General features: G+C 50.1%; 1 protein-coding gene across 1 annotated transcript; it reads left to right on the top strand.

Moving 5' to 3' along the window:
- Nucleotides 1–455: 455 nt before the first annotated feature.
- On the top strand, nucleotides 456–13,276 carry LOC114030517 (occludin-like). The gene is given in 9 exon segments (XM_027845348.1): nucleotides 456–1,156; nucleotides 1,967–2,655; nucleotides 5,611–5,721; nucleotides 5,724–5,771; nucleotides 9,574–9,716; nucleotides 9,827–10,012; nucleotides 10,373–10,544; nucleotides 12,580–12,621; nucleotides 12,860–13,276. Coding segments are annotated over 8 exon segments (1,479 nt in total). The 5' UTR covers nucleotides 456–1,156; nucleotides 1,967–1,980; the 3' UTR covers nucleotides 12,962–13,276.
- Nucleotides 13,277–13,756: the final 480 nt, after the last annotated feature.

Raw genomic sequence — 13,756 nt, 5'->3', positions numbered from 1 at the left:
CAGAGGGAAATTGGAAACTCAAAATTTATAAAAAACAAATGTCAAAAATTGTTTTTACACATAGCTGAGGAAAAGGTAAAATAAAAACATTCTTTAAAAAAATAAAATATATAATAAAAAAGAGTGAACACTTAATAAGAGGGGGAGTCATTGCCCTTTTTTTCAGAGAGTCCTTAGTTTGAAGGACACACAGTCTCTGTCTTCATCCTGGCTTGAGGAGGAGCCTGCCCTAGGGCCCTGGGACTAAACCAGAGGAAATCAATTTGGGCTGTGTCCCTTTGTGCTGAGAATACTTGGGGAATGGGGAGGGTAACAGTAAAGGCTTCCTGGAGGAGGAAGGTTTTAGCTCATGAAACACTATTTGGTGAGCATGTTTCCTGTTCCAGAAGCCAGGAAGTCTTAAGGAAGCTCACACTTGGGATCACATCCCAGTTGGAACCCCTCAGATCTGGAAGGGGCTCCAGAGGCTCCTTTGTCCAACCATCCCTCCACTGCTCTCCCATGCCAGAATGAGGGACCTCTAAGAGATGGGAAGTTCTGCTTGTCTTCTCAGCACGGGCCCTTCTGCTATAACCTTTGTGCAGAGAAAAGAAAAGGAGGGAGCTGCCTGGGCAGGGGACTAGCCTTCTTCTGACCCCGGCCAGCTCTCGGACCAAGTTGCTGCATCTTCCTAGAGATCGTCCAGAAGAGAACGGGTTAAGCTACCCAGGCCGGCCAAGTCCCAAAGAGGAACCTGTGGGTTCCCACCAAGAGCTGCCCGCCTGCCTCTCCCAGCCAGCCTGTGCTCCCGCCCAGCACAGCCCTGGTTAAAGTTGGGTTAACTCCAGCGTGGGCCAAGCCTGTGGTTTTTCTCCTTTCCTGAGCCTTTGTGTATCTACTAATGATTAATCCCTGCAGCCATTTTTCCAGTGACAAAGAGGGAGGGCAGGCCAAGGCTGCCCAGGGGAGCCAGGGGACCCCACCCCTTAGGTTTCGGCATCCCCTCCCTACTCCAAGAGCCCCATCGTTCACCTTTCCCGTAGGCGGCCAGTGAAGGGGAAGGCAGGGACACGACACGTTAGGACAACTGTCAGAGCTGGCTCTGGGAGCCTGGAAGCAGATCCCTGGAGAGAGGAGGCAGCCAGGCGGAGCCTGGGCAGGCGGGCACCGAGCTCAGGTAAACGGTTCTGTTCCCACAGGAGACCTCAGAGCAATACCCCGAGATTAGCAAGGACCTAGGAGTTGGTCGAACCTAGGCAGGAGTCTCTGCTAGCAGGGGAAAGGCAGAAAGTGGCTTGGGGACCAGGCAAATGCCCTGGTTTGGCGGTGAATGGGTCAGGAGAGGTACAGAGACCGTAGAAGGGAGGGAGGTGGTCTATGGGATAAAGGGAAGCTAGGAGCAGGAGGTATCTCTGAGTGGCATTCTCCTCTCCCCAGCCACCTATCAGGGTTGAGACATAGAGTTTTCCAGTGCCTGCGACACTTGAGTGCAGGCCCCTCAGAAACTCCCAAAAGCTAAGGAGAGCCCATGATTTCCAGATCTTCTCTCTTAGCCCTATGTCTCTTTCTCCTTGTTTAGAGGGATGGAGGTTAAGGAGAAGGTGATGGAGCTGGTCTCCTAACAGGTGTCAGGTCATAAAATCACTGTAAATAGAGTGCGGCACTGGGAGGGATCTAAGAATGTCAGAACTGGGAGGGACCTTAGAACATAAAAGGTAGACTGTTGGAGCTGGGGAAAAAAAAAAACCATAGAAGACAATATCAGTGTTGAAGAGATTCTGAGAACAGAAATGTCAGAGCTGGGACACAGTGTAAAACATGGAATGTCAGAAATGGAGGGGATCTTAGAAAATGCAATATCAGAGCTGGACAAGACCTCAGAACATATCATGTCAGAACTGAAAGGGATCTTGGAACAGGGAATGTCAGAGCTGGTAGTGATGTTGCAATATAAAGGGGATAATAGGCTCTGCATGCTGTGTTCCAGGTAGCCCCCTGCCCATGATGTACGAGAAAAGGTCTTACACAGGCTATGGCCACCCCAGTTCCCGCTATGACTACCCACCTCCCTCGGGCCCTCCTGGCTCCTTCTACCTGGCAGATGTCCCTCCCCAGCATTTCTACCACTGGCGCTCCCCTCCAGGTATTGTCCGCATCCTGCAGGGATTTGTGGTCATCCTGTGTTTGGTTATTTTTGCCTGTGTGGCCTCCACCTTAGCCTGGGACTACTACGGCAGTGGCAGCGGCCTCCTGGGCTACGGGGGTGGCCTGGGAAGCTACTACAATGGCTACTACGGTGGCTACGGCGGCTATGGCGGCTATTATGGTGGCCTGACCAACCCCCGGGCGGCCACCGGTTTCATGATCGCCATGGCCGTGCTCTGCTTCCTGGTGACCCTCGGGCTGGTCATAGCTGGTCTGTCCAAAGCGTCAAGTGCTCGCTCTCGCCGCTTCTACCTGCTGGTCACCGTGCTCAGCGGCCTGCTAGCGTTTGTGATGCTCATCGCTTCCATTGTCTACGTGGTCGGGGTGAACCCCCGGGCAGGGCTGGGGTCCAGCTCTGGGAGTCTCTACTACAACCAAATGTTGATCCTCTGCAACCAAATGATGTCGCCAGTGGCAGGGGGCATTGTGAACCAGTACCTCTACCACTACTGCATGGTGGACCCCCAAGAGGTAAGAGTCACAGGAAGATCACACAATCCCAGAATCCCACAGCACAACTAGAAGGGAACTCAGTGGGGCAGTGGGCAGTGAATAGAGCTCAGAACTGGAAGGCAGGAAGACCTGAAACACTCAGACACTTATGAGCAGTCTGGGCAATTCGCTTAAGGAAGAGCTGAAAAAAATATTTATAAAGCAACTACTAGGCACCAGGGAGTATGCTAAGCGTTTTATAAATATTATCTCATTTAATCTTTACAACTTGGGGAGGTAAGTGATATTATTATCCTCATTTTATAGAGGAAATTAAGGCAGATAGAGGCTAAATACCTTGCCCGGAGTCACATAGCTAGTAAGTGTCTGAGGATGGATTTGAACTCAGATCATCCTGATTCCAGGCCCAGTGCTCCATCCAGCGGGCCACCTAGCTGCCTCTGATGTGCTTGACCTTTCTGTGCTGCTGTTGTGAGGGCCATCTATCAATAATCCTTTATCCACATGACAGCTTGTCAGTTATCTGAAGACAATGGTCTTTTTCCACCTTCCTTCAAAACCTTCTTCTGTTCAGTTCCATCAATTGGTCCTCCTTTGTTACAGGGTCCCCATAACTTCTACTATGCGACTTCCAGTCATTTGTGGACTCTGTCTAGATCTCCGTTGTTCTATCTATAAATGGGGAGACCCATTGCTCCTGCTTTCTAAAAGTGCTACAAATGCAAGTGATTGTGAGATTCCTTTGCCAAGAGAGATGAGGCATTGTGGTATATAGTCTGAAAAGGGTTTGGAATTTGGGTCAGATCCTCACTCTGACCCAGGGCAAGTCATATCACCTTAATGTCATAGAAATGTGAGTTACTATTATGTTACTATTATTATATTAATGGTAATTATTATGAATACTATTATCAATAATATTTTTAACAATTAATGATAACATTATTATATTAATAGAGTTGGTATTCTAATCACAGTTCTTATGAGACTTTTCTATCTCACTCAATCTGAACTTAACATGCTAAAACATAGACATTAGCCACAGCCATCCTAATTACCCACAAGTGAGATGGGAATCTCTTGATTATATGACAGGTGTACAAAACCCAGTCATCACTCTTATTATGTGCTTATTCTGTGTGCACGGTTGAATATGATATCAGCATACTATGAGAACATTGTCCCTATCATCCAAGTACATTATGATGATCTGTTGTTGGTACAGAAATGTCTATCAGTGTGACAGCTCTCTTCTGAATTGTGAAAATAAGGTAAATCTCAGCTTCGAAACAAAGGGTTTGGTCTAGATGACTGCTAGAAAACCTCTGAATCTGATCTGAAAACCACAGTGTAGATAACAATGGTGCTGATGATGTGGCAAGAATGGTGGTATTGATGGTAATCGTGACAGAGATAGGACGGTGACGGGGTCTGTAATGGTGATGATAGAGATGGTAATGTTGGGATGACGGTGACTGTGAGGAGGACAGTGATAGAGACGGTGATGTTGAAGAAGATGAGGAGGGAAAAGATGATGGCGATGCTGCTGCTAGCAGTGATGAGGAAGAGAAGGAAGATGGTGGAGGTAGTGGCCATGATGGTCATGACAATGATGGAGATGATAAGAGTGATAATGACAAGAATGACGGCGATAGACATGGCAGCATGGCTCATAGGATTATAGATTTAGAGCTGGAAGGAAGCACGGAGTCATTTACAGATGAGGAAACTGAGGCACAAAGAGATCTATCTCAAGGCCATATAGTAAGTGTCTGAGGCAGGATCTGAAGCCAAGTTCTCCTGACTGCCAGTGTCTAATCCACTATGCCAGACTTAGAGACAGAAGAGAAATGGGTTTAAATTCCACCTTTGACACTTATCAGTTATGTGACCAGAAGCAAGTCACTTTAATCTCTCTAAGCCTCAGTTTCCTCATCTATAAAACAGGAGTAATAATAGCTATACATTTACTTCACAAGGCTGTCGGGAGTATCCAATGAGCTAAAGTCCACAAAGTGCTTTGCAAACTTTAAGTCACTATATGAGTCTTGGCTATTATTGTTGTTATTATTACAGCTATGGTAATTATATTGAAGGTGAAGTCTCTGCCTTCCAGAACCTTGGGACCCAACACAAAAATCCCCTCCCCCATTTGCCTTTCCCACAATTGGGGGCTGGGGGGTGGAGCAGACCAACCTAACTGCCATTTAAAATACCCAACCAGTACTCCCCAAGTGTCTGAGGCTAGCCTCTCCCTGCTCCCCTAAAATCCAAGGCCAGAGCCCCATGCTGAGCAGCCGTCTTTAGCCACCCCTCCTGCCAGACCTGCTTGAAATTCCCCCATTCCTAAGATCTCCTTGTACCTTCAAGGGTGACACATCTGCTTATCTGGTCTGCCTCTCTGTACCCATGTCCTTCCCTCTCATTGCTAGGGACCCTACATATTCTACAGGAGTCACACAGTATGGCCTTTTGTGTGAGAAAGTTCAGGTCAGAGAGAGAAGCCAGAGGTTCTAGACCAATTCAAAATCAGAGTCAGTCAACAAACATGTATTAAATGTCTACTATGTGCCAGGCACTGTGATAAGCAGTGGGGATACAAAGAAAGCCATAAGCTGGGCTCCGGGAGGGGTTCCCAGGCAGGCCGGGGTCGGGGGGAGTGGTGCCAGAGGAAGGCATTCAGCTGAGGTGGGAAATGATCTGAGGAGATGGGAGTTTCCGAGTTGACTTCATCTTCAGAATGATGAGCTTCTGGAGATGCTAAAGGCCAGGAAAGTAGCCAGGTGGGAAACGATGAGAGCTCCCTGGGCGCCAGCAAGTGCAGGAACCTGGAGATGGGGAGTCTGAAGGAGCTCTGCCAATTCCAGTCCCAGAATGGGTGTCTGCCATCTCTAACAAGGACCAACCGCATGCTTGGAAGTCCAGAGGGTAGCCTCAATTCTGAGCCTATGTTCCCCTTTCCCCCTCCCCCAGGCCGTGGCCATAGTCTGTGGCTTCCTCACCGTGGTCCTCTTCTGTGTCATCTGTTACTTCGCCCAGAAGACCCGTCCCAAGATATGGAAGTATGGGAAGCCCAAAAACTTCTTTGGAGGAGTGGGTAAGCAAGCTGCGGGGGGAGCAGTGGAGAGGAGTGGGTAAGCAGGCTGGGGGGAGCAGTGGAGAGGAGTGGGTAAGCAGGCTGGAGGGATCTCATCAGAGAAGTCAAGTGATTTGCCCCAAGTCACAAAGATCATAAATGTTTGAGCCATGAATTGAACCCAGATCTTCTACTACTGAGACTAATGTTCTTTTCTCTATTCCAGTCAGATCTAGGTTCCAAGCCCCTATCTTCCCCCACTTCTCAACTGTATGACCTCGAGCAAATCATTTTTCTTTTCTATGCTTTGGTTTCCTCATCAGCAAAAATGGGGGGGGGGTGAGAATACTAGTACTTATCTATCTCAGGATGAAGGTAATAATAACAAGAAAAGGTAATAAGGTAAGTGAGATGGTACAATGTGTAGAGTTTGAACTGGGTTCAGAAAGACCTGAGTTCAAATCCAGCCTCAGACATTTACTAGCTGTGTGACCTTGGACGAGTCTCTTAACTGCTGTCTGCCTCAGTTTCCTCATCTGTGAAGTGGGAGAAATAATAGCACCTTTCCTCCAGGGTTGTTATGAGGCTCAAATGAAATAATATTTGTTATTTGCTTTGCTACACAAATACTAGCTATTATTATTAGCAATATCCTAAGAATAGGAACAGGCCCTGTGATGTCATTGATATAGGGAACTCCCAAATGGGGAGACTCCCTATACCAACACAGGTTCTTAATTTTAGTCTCCGAGAGTTGCCTAGGGTGTTGAGAAGTTAAATGATTTGCCCAGGGTCACAAAGCCAATAGATGTCAGAACTTGAATCCGGGTCTTTCGATGGATCCAAGACCAGCTCTTTATCGGTTCTTGCCATGCTGCCTGCAGAGAGAAAAGGTACCTTCAGCATTCCTCCCCCTGGAGCCAATTTGCCTGCTTTGGCCTCGGTGCCAGCCAACCTCAGTGGAGAGCTCGGTGCCAGGGTCCCAGGCCTGTCCACATGGGTCCCACCCCTCCATTCCCTGTTTGCTCAAGATAGTCTGAGTTTCTGTATGGAAAATGATTAACCTAGAACCTGGTCAGTGGGCCAGTGGGCAGAGCTAGAGGAAGAAACAGGTAAAGGTGGGGCATGTTGCTGTCATGCTGCCTGGCCCTTGAGAGCCGTCATTCCCCGGCCATGGGGTGGGAGTAAGCTGGGGAGGGGACACATGCTGGGGAGTCCCCACTCGCGGGCAGACAGCCTCTCAGGGCCAAGTAGTCCCGGATTGCTCCGAGAGGCGTTGTCCAGGAATGCTCTGGACAACGCCCCTGACAAGCGGCCGTCCTGGGAGGGGGAGATCTCCGTGTCCCAAAGCAGCCCGCTCCACTTTTTGGACAGTTCTCATTGTTTAGAAGGTTCTTCTGCAGCAAGCCTAGCTTTCACTCACGGCTCACGGCTCCTACGGGGTAGGGAGAAAGGACAGAGTAAGTCTACTCCCACTTCCACATGGCAGCCTGAAGACAGAGATCAGGTCAATCCACCCTGACGTCCCCAATCTCCCCAGGGCCCAATGCTATGACTTGGAGTGATGGGGATAGGGAAGAGGGGTGTCTCATCCCGGACAAGACAATGGGATTCACATACACCACAGGAAGTCAGTGTGTGATGGAGGATGAAGGGGTGAGCTTCTAACCCAGAGCTATAGGAGGTCAGAGGTGGAGCCAAGAGGTCAGAGACACTTCCTGGAGGAGGCTGGCCTTGGAAGAATTTGGAGAAGCAGAGGATCAGAGGATCATAAATTTTAGAGCTGGAAAGGGCAGTAGAAGTCATCTATCCTGACCCTCTGAACTTACAATTGAGGAAACTGAAGCCCAGAAAAGTTACGGGAATTGCTTAAAGTCACAGAGCTAGTAAGTGACCAGATTCAGGATTCCAACCCCATTCCCCTCACTTCAGATACACATTTTGCAGAGTTCTCACTGCAAAAAAAAGGAAGGTCCACAGAATCAGAAGACTTCAGTTTGAGTCCCAACCCCAACACTCCCTCTCTGTTCAACCTTGGGCAAGTTCTTTGCCTCATCAAGCCTCAGTTTCCTCAGCTGTAAAATGGGGATAATAATAGCTCTGGTGCCTGCCTCACAGGATCTTTATAAAGGACAAACAAATAAAACACTTGGCCAATCTTAAAGGACTATAAAAACAAAAGCTGCTTTTATTATTACATGGAGTAGGGAGGAAATAAATCTGCTGTGGTCAGAGAGCAGGGAGGTCATGTGGCTCAGTGGCTAGAGAGCCTGGATTCAAATCTGAACTCTGCCACCGACTAGCTGTCACTGTGTGACTCTGGATAAGTCATTTAACCTCTCCAGGCAAAGGTGGAGGTGCTTCCTCTTCTGCTAAATGAGGAAGATTGAAAGCAGAGATTGGGGAGCAGGGAACTGGGGACAGCACTCCAGAAGTGAGGATCCCTAAATTATAAAGACAGACTCCATTGCATCCGAGGTCTTTTCTGACAGACTCTTTGTGCTTTGTGTAACCAGAGGGTTACCCATGCCTGGAAGCGATGTTTCCTCCTGGGAGAATTTAAAAGTACACATAGGTAGGGGAGCAAAGACAGTCATGTCCTTGATGTGTCTCTGAATTCAAGTAAACCCAGGACGTGTTTTTTAAAAGGTGGGGGAGGGCTGATTGAAATCTAAGGTTTATGGTTTGGAGTGGGGGTGGGGGTTGGGACATAGTGCAGAGAGGAAGGAGGAAAGAGAAAGATCTGAAGGAGAGAGAACCTGATAGAACTCCCCTCCTCCTCACACACACATTTATAGGACAATTCACAAATTGCTTGACCCACAATTCCCTTCCAGGCTAGAAGCTTTATTGTTCTTAGTCCCGTTTCACAAACGAAGAAACTGAGACAGGAGTTGACTTCCTCAGGCTCACTTAGATAGCAACTCTCAGAGCAGGGACTGGACCCCAATCTCCAAATCCAACATTCTTTCTGCTGGACCATACTGCCTTCATGGGGCCCTTAATCTTATCCACTCCCCCTGCTCTCCCACTTTCCTTCAGGAGGACTGATGGTCTCAAATCCTTGGCAGAGTCAGGGAGAAAGAGGCAAAAGCCAGGGGAGAAGGGCCTGGAGGAGCTGGGACTGACTTCAGTGCCTCAGACCGGTCCTTGACCAGTGGAGTATGAAGTCAATGCCGCACCCCACCCCCTCACAAAAACATCCCACGGGCACACAGTGCCAGGTCTAAGGCCTGAGGATTATCCCCCCTCTTATTGGCCACAGCTCTCAGACTTGCACCTCTTAGGGTTGGAAGGGATCTGAGAGGTGATATAGACCAGTCTTCTGCCCCCAAGCACCCAGTGCCACCTGCTCTTTTCAGGCTGGCTCAGTTTTGACTCATCTGCCAGGGGCTATTGTACCCACCCAGACAGGAACCTGCAAGCCTCACCCCAAAGAGCCAAATCTCCATGCCATCCCCTTGCCTGGCTGCCTAAGGGGTATTACTAGAACCCTGGATTTGGAGTCAGAAGGTCCAAGTTCTAGCCTCAAGGACCAGTTGGAAGATTTGAGCAAGTCATTTCTTTCTACTCTGTTTTCTCACCAGCAAAATGAAGGAAAACAATCTCTAAGCTCCCTCTCAGCTCTGACATTCTCCATTCTTAGGATCTCTTCTAACTCCTATGTTCTGTTTGTGGTTCTGAGTTTTAAGATCCCTTCTGGTTCTGGTATTTTATGATTCTATGGCTTAACTCCTCTGGGCCTCAATGTGCATGTGAAATGGGCATAGTAACAACTAGAGGGTTACTAAGCGGATAGGGCCTTTTAAATTCTAAAGAGTTATCAAAATAGGAGCTCTTACTGCTTTTATCGTTTCTAGGTGAAGAATGTATCGGGTGATGCCGGCATTCAGGATGAGACTGCCACGTTGGCATACTCAGAGAAGCCCACCAGTCCCTTGACCAGTGCTTTCCTGCCAGCCCAGGAGAACGGCTATGGCCACCCAACCCCTTCCAGCCCCAGGTGGGCATGGGCTCCTTGGGGGTGGGCACTTTAAAGGCCAGAACCTCTACCCCCTCCCACAATCCACAACTTGGGCACAAGAACTCAGCATTCTTTGACCCTTCTCCCAGTCCCCCACCTCCTACAGGGCCCAATCCTCCAGAAGAAAAAGACAAAGGGCCCGTGAGTCAGCCCCCCGCCAGGCGGGGCCAGCGCCAAAGAGTTGGTCCAACAGGCCTGGAGGAAGCGCAGTACGAGACAGATTATACCACAGCCGCAGAATCCAGTGAAGAGCGGAACCCGGATGACTGGGCCAGGTGAGGCCAGGTGTTTCCACTGGGCTGTGGGCCCTCAAGAGGCTTAGCCACAGTCCCCCAGCATCCAGAGGTGCTTCTCCTGAGAGAGGGCACAGGAGGGGGAGGTACCCTCCCCTCCTCTCCCCCCAGGCTCTGTGTAGACCTCCATGCCATTGATAGAGAATACCAATCTAGGCGCTCCTCAGAACCTGGTGGCCATTGGCTCTCCCTTATTGGCATATGGGCACCTAGACCTGTAGGATATACAGGTATGCAAATGCCTGGGAAGCCAGGGAGAGGAGGAGGGAGCAAAGTAGAGCCTTAGGCTCCAAAACTCCTCCCGCCCCAGCCAGTACCCACACCCCCTTGCCCTGCCTGCAGCCTCTATCCACCTATCATCTCCGATGCCATCCGCCAGACGTACAAGGCAGAGTTCAACAGTGACCTTCAGCGGTACAAAGCCCTGTGCTCAGAGATGGACGACGTTGGAGTTCAGCTCAGGCAGCTTAGTCACGAGCTGGACTGCCTCCCGGAAGGCAGCTTACGCTACCAGGTGAAGGCCCGGAGGAACAGGGAACAGAAGGGGTAGCACAGGACAGGGACTGGGGGGTCAAGGGGACCAGCCATCATTTCATTCTCTCTGCAGCTGAAAGGAGGTCCTACACACCCCAGGCTAGAGGCTCTCCCAAGCATTCTTCTAATACCTTAGAATGGGGAACCGCAGATTCTAAAGGAAATTTTGAATAGAGAATGTCAAAGCTGGAGAGAGATTCCTTGGAATAGAAAATGTCAGGGCTGGGAGGGGCCTTAGAACACTGAATGTCAGAGCTGGGAGGGCCCTTAGAACACAGAAAGTCAGGGCTGAGTGGACCCTTAGAATATAGAATGTCAGAAGGGGGAGGGCCCTTAGAACACTGAATGTCAGAGCTGGGAGGGCCCTTAGAACACAGAAAGTCAGGGCTGAGTGGACCCTTAGAATATAGAATGTCAGAAGGGGGAGGGCCCTTAGAACACTGAATGTCAGAGCTATCCGGAAGACCTTTAGGACACAGAAAGTCAGGACTAGGAGGATCGTCAGAATACACAATGTCAGAGCTGGGAGGGCCCTTACACCCCAGAATATCAGAGCTCCTAGAAGGCACTTTCTTTTCTTTTTTTAGCTGGCACTTGTACAGCTGTTTTAAAGTGCTTTACATACATTATCCTATTTCATTCTTCACAATATCCCCATTTTGCACATGAGGAAACTGAGGCTCAGAAAAATAACTTGCCCTTGGTCAAACAGCTAGTAAAACTGGATTCCATCCCCGGTCTCTCCTGATCCTAATGGAATCCAGGACTCTTTCCACTAAACCTCTCAGAGAACATAAAACATGGAATATCAAAACCAGAGAGGACCTCAGAAACCATCTAAGGATCAAATGAGATATTTGCAAAGCACTTTACACAGTGCCTGGCACATAGTAGCCTCTTAATAAATGCTTATTCTTTTCCCTCCCTTCCCATATAGTCCAATCCTTTATTTTACTGCTAGGGAAACTGAGTCCCAGAGAGGGGAAGTGATTTGTTCCAGGTAACACCAGAGTGATAGGAATGGGACCAGAACCCCGGTGGTCTTCTCACCTGCACCCTCAGGCCCTCTCCTCTGCACTATCTGGGTTGGCCCTGCCTCCTCTTGCTTCCCTAAGGCCAGGCAGGACCTTAGCAGGAAGCTGCCAGCTCAGCCCCTCCCCTAGCTGCCCAGAGAACTGGTTTGCCCAGGCCTGGTGTCACTTCACAAGAGGCCTTTGTTCTCCCACCTCAGACCCTTCCCTCTCCCAACCCACTAGGATTCCCAAAGGTTGCCCAGGGATGAGTCCCCCCTACCCTCTGCCCACCAGGTCAGAACGCTGGTGGAGAGGTTTGTGGCTGTGGCCAGATCCCACGGCCCCTCAGCTTCCTTTGTCAGGAAGGCCTAATAAGCAACATCCCACGTGGGAGGGAGCAAGAATGAGGACCCAAGGAAGGCTGTGGTGTGACAGGAAGAGCTGTAGACAGCCAGGGCGCTGGGTCCTGGGTTCCAGCTGGGCCTTGGCCCCTTCAGCTCTCCAAGGCTGAGTTTCCTCATCCATCAAATTAAGGGAAAAGAATCTGTTAAATGCTTACTATGTGCTGAGTACTTTGCTACAAATCAGCAAGTTAGATCCAGCCTTCAAGGAGCTTCAATTCTAATGGGGGAAGATGACCCAAGAGTTAGAAGGAGGTAGGGGTACAGGTGCGCCCACAGTGGCACAGCTCAGAGATGGGAGATGACCAGGATCATGGGCCTTGGACCAAGCAAAATAAGAGGAAAGCTCATCAGAACCCAGGGCCCCAGAGGTGGAGGTCAGAGCTCCAGGGAGAGGAGGCTGGTCCTGCGGGCAAGCATGGCTTAGACTAGAGATGGCCAGGGTGGCCGAGTGGGCCCAGCAGGTGATAGGGATTCATAATGGGGGTAATATTTACATGACCTATCTCCTAGGACTGTTATGAGAGGTGAACTATTATAGAGAGACAGAAGGGGGGTTTCCTGGTGGAATCTGAAGGGGCCCCCATTCCTTCCTCTCTAGGGTGTTGCAGAGGAGTACAACCGGCTGAAGGACTTGAAGAGGGTAAGATGCCCAAGATTATCCCTGGCAGCCCCTCACCTCTGTTTCCCCAGGGAAGTGGGCATGTCCCTTCCCTAAAAGTACCAGGGCATCAGGCTTAGGCTGCTCGGAGCTCCCCTTCCCCAGTGGGAGGTATTTCTGGGGTTTGGGAAAAGAAGACACAAGCAGGACATGGGGTACCCCGCCCCAAGGCTGGTTCATCAGTTGACCATTTTGTCCATTTCCTTCTCCCTCCCACCAGAGTCCAGAATACCAAAGCAAGAAATTGGAGACCCAGAGCCTTCGAGACAAGCTTTGCCATATCAAGCGCATGGTTGGGGCCTACGATCAGGTCCGAAACTAAAGAGGAGGAGAGTCAGGCCCTCTGGAAACTGGGTTCGCAGGCCCTTGGTCTAGGAACCGTCTCTTTACGCGCCATGGGAAAGATTGGGTGCCATGGATCTTGCCCTCCCCACCCTGCGTAGTGGGGAGCTAGCCTCCCCAAGTTTTCCTATGAACTGCTCTGCTGCGCCAGGAGCCACAGTCCCCCAGTGCCCAGGAGAGAGGCAATGGCAGCCAGGAAGGGTGGCCCCAGCCCTGAGGAAGGTTGAGGGTGGGACGGGGAGGTTTAGCAGCCTGACACTGATGTATACACCAATAAAGTCTGCTCTGCTCTGTGGGAAGGGGCCTTCCCTGCTGGGGGAAGGGGGGGAGGGAGCAGGTGGCCTCAGTCCCTAAGGTCTGGCTGCCCTGGTTATTGAGAACTCAAGAAGGCAGGCCTCCAAGAAATCGGGCAGCGTATCCCCCAGACGACAGGTGTTTGGGCAAAATATCCAAACCAGACAGAAATTCTCAAGAACTGGGAAGAAATCAGATGGGGGCATGAAAGAAATGGATGGCCCTGCCAGAAGTTCATTAGCCTTTCCATTGGTGAGGGGAGAGAAACTGGAGCAATAGTCTTTCTCTTACCCTGAATCCATGGGGCCCCTGGTACATCTCAGCTCCTGTCAGCTGGACCTCACCTGAAGCTCTCTTCCAGTGGCTAAGACACACAAGGCGAACTCCCTACTTTTGCCTCATCCCTGCCGGGGTCAGGGGAGGAAAAAGGAGGCAAGGCTGCTTTGGCCCTCCTACACTCCCTTCAGACCTGAGAAGCAGG

Source organism: Vombatus ursinus, unplaced genomic scaffold, assembly GCF_900497805.2.
Source record: "Vombatus ursinus unplaced genomic scaffold, bare-nosed wombat genome assembly UNPS02014961.1, whole genome shotgun sequence".
NCBI classification, from domain to species: domain Eukaryota; kingdom Metazoa; phylum Chordata; class Mammalia; order Diprotodontia; family Vombatidae; genus Vombatus; species Vombatus ursinus.
The sequence above is the reverse complement of the archived record's forward strand: the minus strand, read 5'-3'. Positions and strand labels throughout refer to the sequence as shown.